The following is a 12,208-nucleotide window of genomic DNA, read 5'->3' on the forward strand; positions in this document are numbered from 1 at the left end:
GAAATCAAAATTGAAGTTTTGTGGCTTTTAGTATGAATATATTGTGCTCCAAAACAGTGACAAAATTCACATTTAGAGTGTGTGTGTGTGTATGTGTGTGTGTGTGTGTGTGTGTGTGTATGTGTGTGTATGTATATATATATATATATATATATATATATATATATATCTCTATATCTCTCTCTCTCTCTCTCTCTCTCTCTCTATATATATATCTCTCTCTCTCTATATATATATATCTATATATATATATCTCTATATATATCTCTATATATATCTCTATATATATATCTCTATATATATCTATCTCTATATATATATATATATATATCTCTCTCTATATCTCTCTCTCTCTCTCTCTATATATATATATATATATCTCTCTCTCTCTCTCTCTATATATATCTCTCTCTCTCTATATATATATATATCTCTCTCTCTATATATCTCTCTCTCTCTCTCTCTCTCTCTCTCTCTCTCTCTCTATATATATATATATATATATATATATATATATATATATATATATATATATATATATATATATATACACACACACACACACACACACATATACACATATACACACACACACACACACACACACACATACACATATACACACACACACACAGAGAGAGAGAGAGAGAGAGAGAGAGAGAGAGAGAGAGATAGAGATATAGCTATTACACACACACATTCAAATTTATGTACCGTCTCTCTTTACCACCAATACGGATCGACAATTTTGATATTCTGCATTTCTACTTCTCATCAGAATCTGAAGTGTCCTGCCCCAACAGTTGTAAGTTTCCTGGTTGTGAGGCAAGTTAAATGCTATTGGCTATTTAAAAAAAGGGGGCGGGACCACCCGATATGTCCCACCCTGTTTCAGTGGAAATAACCCCAACATATCAAATAATGCTACATGTTTTAAGACACTTCACAGGGACTTTGTTGAAGGTTCAAGAGACAAGTTAGTTGATCACTTATGTTATAGCCGTGATAAACATTTTTTCCCTCTCTCGCCCTCAAAAAACCCCCAATGTGTCATTTCTTTTACTCACTTTCAGTAACTCCTTTATCCTAGTCATGGTGGATCTGTTCCCACCTGTAGGATAACCAAACCACCTACTGGCATATTGTTGGGAGGTGAAAGGAAACCGGAGAACCCAGAGGAAACCCATGTTAACACAGGGAGAACGTGCACATAATCTCCACACCGTCCCCAAACATTTTTACAAAAATAAAAATTGTGAGACAAATAAGACTTTCTTCTGTGCATCTCCAACAGATCTCAGTTATCATTACTAATCAGTTCAATCCATGTAATATTAATTTTTGTTTTTTTTTTAAAACAAAATATAACCTTAAATAAAATCCACAACTGTAGTGTGCTTTAGTAATAAATGTCGAGGTCATAAAACAACAGTACACAAACCTTTATCTTACTGAGAGTTTGATCAGCTGTAGATCATTTATTAAAGTGCTATACAAAAAAAAAAAAATTCAAGACCCATTTAGAATACGTTCTGAAAAGATACATTACAAAAAAGTGTGTAAAATAAAAAAAATTAACCTGATGAAAAGGGTTGCGTGAAAGGATTTAGACAATTCCAACAAAAACACACGTAATGTTTTAATTAGTCACGTCTTAAGCAGATTTGAAAGAAAGAATAAGACCCCTCATTACGCTGCCACCTCGGCTTTGCCGAATGAATTCTCTCCTGAGCGTTGTATCTACTCACTCACAGATGATCAACTGTATAAATTATGTCACTGAGAGTAATTAAGACTGGACATTTTGCTTTACTTCACCTGGTTATACAGTGGGTCAAAAAAGGTAAGAGAACATGAATTCATGATAATAAAGATGGTGGCTCCAAAGTAACATATACCAGGACAACACATTACTTACCGAAGCTATTTAACAGGTAGAGGACATAAATATGACATTATTAATGACAATGCAAGTTTCTTCTTACATTATCTGAACGATGATTAAATAAAAAAAGATCAGTCGTGTCCGAGAGGGAGAATGAATGTAAACAGATTTTTCCTCGTTTTCTCGTCTTTTATACCAGGGCACAAGTGGCTGAATTGACCTCCGATAGCCATAATATTGTAGTAAACTGGACCAAGTGCACATGACTGCACGAAGAGCAACATAGTAACATGAAATAAGTCCTTTCGAGAAGTCTTTCGGTGGTAAAGAAGCCTGTTAAATATTCTGACACGTAAAGCTAAAGTTCAGTGAGAAGGACACTTGAAACGGCACGCTGCTGAACACTCAATATACATAAATAACTAGAAACTCAAAAAGGTGATGGAATGGGACAACAATAACCGATAGCCAGAATTCCTTAATAAAATATTGCTCAAAACCTTAAATCTGGGGGGAAAAAAAGAAAAAAAAGAAACAGTGGTCCCAACAGACCTGGAATGAACTATGATCTTAGGAATCAAATACTTCATGGTGGATGTTTACCTGAAAGACTCGTAAAATTAAACAGTAGTTTCTTAGATCAAAATATACTAAAATATGAATGTACTAGCTTTTATGTTTGTGCAGGGCTCTGCACAAATGAGTCCCTCTGGCCTGACATTTATTTATAGAATATCTATAACTATGATACACAAATGTAAAACGTCGTTACACACCCCATGAAGGATTTCTAACATTCTATGTAATTTAAGGCACGATTCTGATTGATATCCAGTTATTGCTGTGGTGCTTAAATGCTCCTCATGCACGAGCTAACAAGACCTGATGTTTCACTCGAACTCCTCATAGTGCGTCATCATGAAACTACTTTGAAATATTCCTGGCACTTTATGACCGTTATGTCATACACCATCTACAAATTAGAATTGTATATTTTAATTATTATTATTTTTTTTTAAAATGGTTACTAGCACACAAAATTGACCAAGAAGCAACAGCTTCACAAAAGTCTGTGGTCAAAAGTGGGATGTCATGTCCCAGAGAGGCATAAAAAAAAAAAAGAAAAGAAGAAAAACGAAACAAAAGTGCTTCTGAGGAAATGCTCAAAACTCCTCTTCCTCTGAGCTCAGGTGGCTCTGCTTCTTGCGCACGTTCCAATGCAAACACTCAGCCAGACTTTCAAACCAGTCGTTCACTGGGTCCCGGAAACAGATGGATGGGACGGGGAAGCACGACGTGGTGATGGTGATGCTGGAGAAAGAAGAGGAGAATTGTAAATCATTAATTCTATAACATGCAACCCAAATTTCAGTCTAAACATTGGAAAACTTTAAACAGGGACGGACCACTCAGTAGCCCAGGTGTCCGGTGCAAGCAGTCCAGGATATTCTTAAAAAACCCCACAAAAGGCAGGTAGGTTGAACAGCCAGAAAAATGTTTCCTTTGGTACAGTATGTAGGCATTTGGTACGTTACGGTAAGCTTAATGCACTTCATGGTGATGCGATGCACCTTGATGCTGGAACTATAAACAACTCAGCGGTTCTCAAACCAGGGGTTGATTTACAAATGGGGTCATAAGACAAACGCAGTCCCCTTATATTTCATTTATTTTACAAATTAATATTACAACTGATCACTCTACCTATCTAAACAGATTGTGTATTCAACTAGTTTTATTGCAGAACTCCTACGCTAGTGCAATTGATGCGCTGTACTAGTGTAGGAGTTCTGCAGTTTATATATATTAAAAAAAACAAAAAAAAAAAACAAAAAAGAATTTCTCCATCGATCCACCGCGTGACTGACTTGGTGGATCAACACAAGAAAACAAACATGACAATGTCCTAAAAAGGAGAAGCTAAAAATGTCAAGGCTTAGGGTCAGAGAAAATTCATAATGTCCATTTGGGGTCATTTGTCCAAAACATTTGGGAACCTCGGAACCAACCTGTTCTGAATCCCGACGCCTGCTACGATACAAATATCAGCCAATCTGCTTAACCGTAGAAGGATTTTCACTGGTCAGATTAACTAGCTTGCACAGATGACAAGACAATCTTTTCAGAGCCAGGGGAACAGAGGAATGTGGAAAGACTGGGTATACGGTCATACCAGTCATGAGGGACGATACCGGTATGAAATTTTACACCGGTTAAAATGGAGGAAAAACATTCTGAATGAAACTTACATAACAACAGTTCCTATAAAATCAATATCTTAGCAAATAGAACAGCATTAGATAATGTATAGTCACACAATGAAGAGTGTGTGTGATGAAATAAATTAAATGAACGCATCGAAAGTTATTTACCGACGCATCAAAATTACAGAGGAGCATAGCATGCGCACGGACAGAAGACGTTATATTTAACTGACAGGAACAACTGTGCGAGGTCAGAGGGGCAGCACAAACGTGTATATATTTGTTGTTTGGTGTGTTGGTAGAGGTTTGGTAAACAACAGAATTTTAATTTGATTAAATTTTTTTTTTCCAGTTTCATATTTTGTTAAAAATAAAAATCAAAGCTGCCTTGCGTTATTGTGTACTGTAGGCCATTGCGTAGCGAACATTACCCCATAGCGTCATCTAGTGTCTAACCAGTGCTAATACAAATGTATTACCGGTTTGAACTAGGGATACCGTACCGGTGTGAACAGTATATTGTGGCAGGTCTAGAGAAAATACGATGTGCTTCATCATCATATACTCGTTCATTTCCTCCAGTCTTCATTTTTTCGCCTAGTTAATTAGGTGTCCAGGCAACCAGAACATGGGACTGGCCAGCACACTGGAGCTTCCATTTCCCCTGTGGGCTAACTAATGAGTTTATCATTTCTCCCCCCTGTTTACAATGCATTCTTTCAGCATTCAGGGTGGAACAGTACAGAGCTCAGGAAAGCTGAAGTTACTATACAGGAATGTACTTGATCTGTATATGTGAAGAAAGAAAAACTCCTAAACCCAGTATTTCAAGGGCAGTATGTCTCAAGACTGGCAGTGAAAATGTCTACACTGTTTTGCTAAACTACTTTAGGCTGTAAAGAACTTGTTCGGTGAAAAAAATTAAATATTTCCCCTCCTCTTAGTTCAAATGCAGTCAATTAGCCAACACATGTCCATTGTGAACATTGCTTCTTTAGATTGGCATGGGAGCTACAAGGCTAGTGTAAGAATAAGTAAGCCATGTTCCTATTTGAATTATTCACATCCTTTATGACTACAGGATCAGTTTCACGTCTCAAATGCTCATGTTCTAGGATCTGGTGCAACACCTGATCAATTGTCGTTTACCCTGACCTTTTTTGGCAACATAAACGTTCTGGCTCCATTGTATCCCAAATCTGACACTGGTATTCCTGGGGGCCAGGGATGTATGTACGTTTTTGGGTACCAGACAGAATGTGATTATAATTACACACCGTTCTGCTTTTCAGTTGTTATACGTGTCCATCATGAGATCCATCCATCCATCCATCCATCCATATATATATACACATACATTGGTGCTTGAAAGTTTGTTTTAGAAATTTTCTATATTTCTGAATAAATATGACCTAAAACATCATAAGATTTTCACACAGGTCCTAAAAGTAGACAAAGAGAACCTAATTAAACAAATGAAACAAAATTATTATACTTGGTCATTTATTTATTGAGGAAAATGATCCAATATTGCATATCTGTGAGTGGCAAAAGCATGTGAAGCTCTAGGATTAGCAGTTCATCTGAAGGTGAAATTAGAGCCGGGTGTTTTCAGTCAATGGGACGACAATCAGGTGTGTATTTCGGTGGGTATAGAAAATTCGAAAGGGTTCACAAACGTTCAAGCACCATTGTATGGAGAGTTTCATATGGACTTGTACTGTTCATTTTACCAGTGGGGTTTAGTCAGTAACTGCAAGGATCTTAAACGCTCACCTGTCTCCATGTCCAATCTCCTGCCGTTTCCTCCCATCAAAGGAAACCCATGCATTGTTTCTGGCCTCACATGATAGCATAATCTAAAGGCAGAATATCATGGTGCATTGTCAGTCATATTTCAACCAGATCTCAAGAAATATTACATTCAAATGTACCATCATGGCTTGCTGTGAACTAAAGGCAGGTAACATGATGGTGGAGACAAAGACATGACGCTACGCTTTACTACATATACAATAAACTGTTTATCACATATATAAAAGGTCAAAGGTAAATTATATAAGGAATAAAATGCAACAAGGTGTGCCATTGTAAGAAAATAATCAATGATGGGGTGGTGTGATGTAAAGCGGAGTTAAGTTCAGAGACTCCTCTTCTGCAACAGCACTTAAGCCAGGATGACCATTCTTATTTATTAAAGAACAACGTCATGAATATAAATGGGGAAAAATGTATATTTAATCTTGTCAAACAACTTGTTCGACCCTGTTATGTCCTCATCTGTCTCTTTTATTCCCCCTCTCTTTCTTGAAGTTAGATACAACACAAAAAAAGCAGCTTGTCAGGTTAGAGAACAAGGAAGTGCAGAATCCTGAAACTCTCCTGTGTCCAAAAACGTAATACTGATACATATAAGACAGTGACACCGGAGACACTTTCCAGAAATGTTAAACGAACGTGTCCTCACTGAAAATGTCACCATATCAACAAATAGACGTTCTTCTTTGTAAAATAACAACGCATCCGCAAATACAAGTGAATGAGAATGTTTAGGTGAATTACAGTCAGAACTATCGTCAGAGCTGCTGTTCGAGAAAATTAATCAACTCCTTCTGACCAATCAGAATTGAGAATCCAACAGTGCTGTGTATATAATCATGAATATGACATAATATTATACAGTATGAAATATGCTAAATAGTGAAGTTGTAACAAGTAAAGGACAGGTACATAAACTTTGGGTTTTACAGTAAACACTACAGGAGTAAGGTCCTAAATTTCACTATAATCAGGCTGCATGGCACAATACCAAGCATATAACACACAAAAACAGGGAGTTTATTCTTACTCTGTTCTACAGCTACGTGCATGAATCTAATCACATGAATTGATTTCCTTCGTTTATACACTATCCTTTCCTGTTCCTGGAAGTTTCTTTCCTTTTGCCACTGCTTTCCCATTAGTCAAGCCTTGCTATATAGAGGTGTTTATATTTCAGTTCCCTTTGCATACTGGTAGATTATTACTCATCCATTATTAGTGAAACTCTGGTAAAGTGCTTTACATTTGTCTCGGGCGTCTTGCGTTACCTTGAGCTCGACGCCAGCAGGGACTACTATGGGTCTGAAAGAGAGCGAGTGAGGACAGATGGGGGTGATCATGATGGCTGGGACGTTGGGGTGGATCATGGAGGCTCCTGCTGCTACGGCGTACGCAGTACTGCCTGTCGGCGTGGACACGATCACGCCTGACAAGGTGGAGATAATTTGGAGATTAGGGAAATTGTTGCTGAGCTTTGAAATAGTGGCACATTCAGGTTTTATAGCAGAAATAATATTCAATAACAGAATTCAGCTATTAATATGAGTACTGACCATCGCCTTGTACAGTAGTGATCAGGTGACCATCCAGGAAAAGATCAACGTTAGAGAGGTAGGAGGAGGGACCTCGGTCCACAACAACCTCATTTAGCACCTGAGAGAGAGAGAGAGAGAGAGAGAGCGCGAGAGAGAAAGAAAGAGAGAGAGAGCGCGAGAGAGAAAGAGAGAAAGAAAGAGAGCGAGAGAGAGAGAGACACTGTAGGTTAGGCATAATTCTTACATGGCTTTACTAAATGACTGCACACAATAACACATCCAGTCACATACCCACAGGGAATTTGTGGTTAGTGCTACATACAACATTTTGTGGCTAATGCTAACAAACCACATGAACAGATCACCTATGTGGGGCAAACACTGGCCTTTTAAAAATGCAGGTACACATTAACTAACCAGAAAAGCACAATGGTGGCTAGGTATAACCACACACACACACACACACGTTTGTGAATATACATTTCTTCACACACATCTCAAATATGTCTCAAATAAGTGTAATCAGGCATTGTGACATTCGTTTTTAGAAACCCAACCAACAGGAAATTTAACAAAGTATCCTCTTTCATACAAACACATACACAGACAACCCTCTGCCCTGAGACTCTCAATGCTCGATCACTCACTTGATATTGCATAGTTCTGCGGCCTGACTCGTTTGCGACGATTGTATTTTTCTCTTTTGGTCTGGTTTTCTCCCAGTTCTCTTTCACCACCTTTACCTTCAGTCGACTCCGCAGGATTATGGCTGCGTTGCCTGCAGAAACATTTACAGACCAGTAAAAATTGGATTCCAAGCAAATGAGTAAAACCCCTAGCAGACAATAATAATATATTTTTTTTTAACTGAGGGCTGTCAAAAGGTAACACATTTGGAATATGCTACACTATTTATTTTGTGACACTTTGATTCTTTGAGCCACCCATAATTCTTTCTGGCTGCTTGCTAGAAACAGCTACTGGACCTCATGAGAAAACATATTTGCAGCACAATATACTGATTAAAACGGTCATAGAATCATAGATACTGTGTTTGCATGCTCCGACCATATGCCATTTCATGTGTGGTAATCAGAAATGAATTGACACCATCACAGATGCAAAAAAAAAACAAAAAACCCCAAAACAACAACAACAAAAAAACAAAACAAAAGAAGAAAGTTGTGGGGGAAAACTGGACTATATAAAAAATAAGGTTTTAAGTTAGTGATTCTACAAGACTTTCTCTCAATTACAGAATATTTGATGGATGTTGTTTTAAATGACATGCATATACATACGTACATACATACTTATATATTATATGTGTGTGTGTGTATATATATATATATATATATATATATATATATATATATATATATATATATATATATATACACACACACACATATACACACACACACACACATATATATATATATATATATATATATATATATATATATATATATATATATATATATATATATATATATATATATATATATATATATACACACACACACACACACACACACACACACACACACACACACACACACACACACACACACACAGATTAATCCTGGCCCTAAGACTATGACACAATCAAGTGGGAAAGTTCCCCGGCTGAGGTCACTTCAGGACTAGACTTCTCAATAACATCTCCACTTCTCTGTAAAAGTGTAATATAATATAAACGAGTGCACACATCAGGGCTTGGCTGATGGGAAAGGAGCTGCAAAAGGAACAAAAACAAAAAAATTTCCTGGACTTAAAACAAACAGGGAAGCAAAGTGTGTAAAATTGGAACAGATAAAGTCAGTTCCTGTTAATATTAAAAACTGCAACATCCTTATACACTCACCTTCAATAACCTGTGTAACCTGAGATTGGTAGGTGTCGAAGTTAAAAGGTGTCAGAAAGCCCAGAGAGCCCAAATGAAAGGGCATAACTGGAGGAACGCTCTCCTAGAATGAACACAAAAACACAGCAATGCAAATGTTGGAGAAGCGATACGTTCAGATTTTGCCCTGTAGTATTTCTTTACATTGATGTAGGTACAGTAAATTCGGCAGCAAATCTGTTTGAGTGTTAGCAAAAATATCCAAGGCACCACATCATAATATGACCCTCACTCTGACATATAAAGCTATGATATGCTAATATGATATAAATGTAGTAAAAAGCTTTAGTTCTTTTAAAATTATTATTACAAATTAAATGGAACTATATAAAAGCTGTTCTTGTTCAATGTTTTTAATTAATTGTGACGTTTTAAATAACAAATTTCCCCCTTGTCAGTGCAAGCCATTACTCAGTTTTCACGGTTACTAATTTTCAACATCTTAATCCAGTGCTTCTCTTCTGCCAGCAGTTTTTTAGCTAAATGATACAATCATCATACATATTATGAAATTTGTCATATTGCCCAGCCCTATGTACACAACAGTTTGATAGCAGTACCCAGGAAGTTACACATACACTGTGCATTGTTCAACATGCACAATAGTGTTATTGTGACGTCTAGTCCAGCTGAACTCCATTACGAATGCAGTTTCATAGATTTAGGGGAATTAGTAATTACGGGGGCAAATGCATTTTGTGTTTACTCAGGATGCCTTTGTTTTATCTCATTTTGTTTTCATTTAGTATGAGATAAACAAAAACAGAAGAAATCAGGATGGGGCAAATGCTTTTTCACAGCACTGTATGTTGTGTAAACCATGATGAAATAGGTTTATACTTTTGCAGAATTTGGCATAAAATGAAAACATTTGCTTAGTTGCAAAAGCCAAAAGACAGTAACTGTCCTCTGGCTAATGAGCGAAAAAGAGGGGGAGAACCCATATTGACAGCATACTATATTACTTCAATTTTATACTTAATAAAACTGATAGCTGGAATCTGCTTGTCCTGGGCATCCAGGCTACACTGCAAAACATTACAACATTACCAAGTGAAAATATATCTTGAAAATAGTCTACTTTATTTATTACAATAAACTAAACATATGACTATTAAACCTATTTCTAGAAGTTTTGTATACGAATTTCAAGCTTAAAATAAATAGTTTTGTTCTAATGGCAGACGTTTCCTAATTTTAAGCACTTATTTCTATAAATCGTCTCCCACTAGAATGAGAAAAAGCTCGAAATGTGTAAAAGCATCTAAAAAGCAGGCTGTGATTTAATATTATTATTATTATTATTATTATTATATTTACTTGATATTGATCTCATAAGAAATATCAAATTTGCATATATTCAAGATATTTTGAAGTGTTATCTTTTTTTTTTTTTGCAATGTAGTAATTTGTCCATCCTTAAACACACACAACATTTACAGGCACGAGCTCAAATCTGAATCTGCAATGTTCCTGTAGAGCAATCTTTCTGTCATAACATATGAACCTGAGCTTGTTTCCTTTTGCTTTATAAATCAAGTCCTACATCTGTACCTGGAAGAGGGAGGAAGCATACAGCAAAGTTCCATCTCCTCCCAAACAAATGATGAAGTCTACCCGATTGGAGATGTCGTCATAATCTGCGACAAGTAAAGCAGGTCAGGCATTACATAACCACTGAAAAAACAACAACACAAAAAACAAACAAACCAATAACTATGGTGTACCTTCTCTAAAAGTGCAAAAACTCTTTTTCACGGCCACAAAGCTCTCGTCGTTAGCAATGGCGGGGTCCTCCAGGACTTTCCTCTCCACGTAAACGATCATGTTTTTCTCCTAAAATGCATCAATACATGACCAGAACAACAAATTAGTTTATGATGAATTAAAAAAAAAACAGCAGCAGCACAATACATGCCAGTTCCAATGGCATATGATGTCTCTACAGATATAAGAAATTACTTAAAAGGACTTCAACATGTAGGACTTCACACACTGCATTTTCAGAATCACAAACAGCTTTGCATATCTATGGAGTGTGAGGAAGGATTCAGACCTCTGTGAGGAAGATGCAAAGCTCTTTAAAAGGCTGCAGAAGACTAACATCCTGAATCTTTTTAATTACAAGGACACTTTTGGGTGGCTTGTTCCAGGTTAACCTTTGACTCGCTGGGTCCTGGATATGCCTGTGAAACACACACACACACACACACACTTCGATTCAATAAAATTTTTATTTGTATAGCGCTTTTAAAACAAATGGACATTACCAAAGCAGCTTTATATAAACGTATAACGTTCCTGATATCAATTTTAAATTTATAAATGTATCCCTAATGAGCGAGCCAGATTCGAGGGTGGTAAAGAAAAACTCCCTGAGAGGACCTCAGGAAGAAACCTAGAGAGGAACGAGACTCAAAAGGAACCCATCCTCATCTGGGGGAAACCAGACAGTGTGATTATAAATCATTTCCCTTCTATAACTGTATACTATACAGTCAAAAAGTGCTGTTGTGTAACCAGGAACCAAACAACTTATGAATATGAGAATCAGAGTCATTTCTGAATTCATGATAGTTTTAATTCAAGCAAGAACATTCTATAACCACCAGCTCTTACTGATTACAAGACATAATTAAAGAATCTAGCACGTTGTCCATTGTATCTTTTAGTAAATAATTTAGCACGCCTAAGCCCTTAGAAGCAGCCTAGAAGTCACTACCTCAGACTGAGTGAAAATGTTCAGCACTTGATTTCAGCAATAACTTTACAACAGACTGGATTAATGCAAATATGAAAATATAAAATAATATAAAAATATGGATTAATGCAAAATGTGAAAATATCCCTAAATATG

The 12,208-nt window shown here is 36.6% G+C and overlaps 1 protein-coding gene across 4 annotated transcripts in view; it reads right to left on the minus strand.

The window, feature by feature from the left end:
* Positions 1-737: 737 nt before the first annotated feature.
* Positions 738-12,208, minus strand: part of nadka (NAD kinase a) — a 32,103-nt gene continuing 20,632 nt past the window's right edge. For 2 of the 4 annotated variants that reach the window (XM_053624643.1, XM_053624644.1), the window contains exons 4-12: positions 11,408-11,537; positions 11,079-11,187; positions 10,906-10,991; positions 9,313-9,415; positions 8,093-8,223; positions 7,464-7,563; positions 7,179-7,336; positions 5,866-5,948; positions 1,316-3,196 (exon numbers count right to left, since the gene is read on the minus strand). In XM_053624643.1, the coding sequence (XP_053480618.1) occupies positions 3,049-3,196; positions 5,866-5,948; positions 7,179-7,336; positions 7,464-7,563; positions 8,093-8,223; positions 9,313-9,415; positions 10,906-10,991; positions 11,079-11,187; positions 11,408-11,537 (1,048 nt within the window). In that variant the 3' untranslated portion in view covers positions 1,316-3,048. Of the gene's footprint in view, positions 3,197-5,865; positions 5,949-7,178; positions 7,337-7,463; positions 7,564-8,092; positions 8,224-9,312; positions 9,416-10,905; positions 10,992-11,078; positions 11,188-11,407; positions 11,538-12,208 lie in introns of all 4 variants that reach the window. The other 2 variants (XM_053624642.1, XM_053624645.1) reach the window with 2 other exon arrangements.

This window comes from Ictalurus furcatus, chromosome 5, assembly GCF_023375685.1.
Source record: "Ictalurus furcatus strain D&B chromosome 5, Billie_1.0, whole genome shotgun sequence".
NCBI lineage: Eukaryota > Metazoa > Chordata > Actinopteri > Siluriformes > Ictaluridae > Ictalurus > Ictalurus furcatus.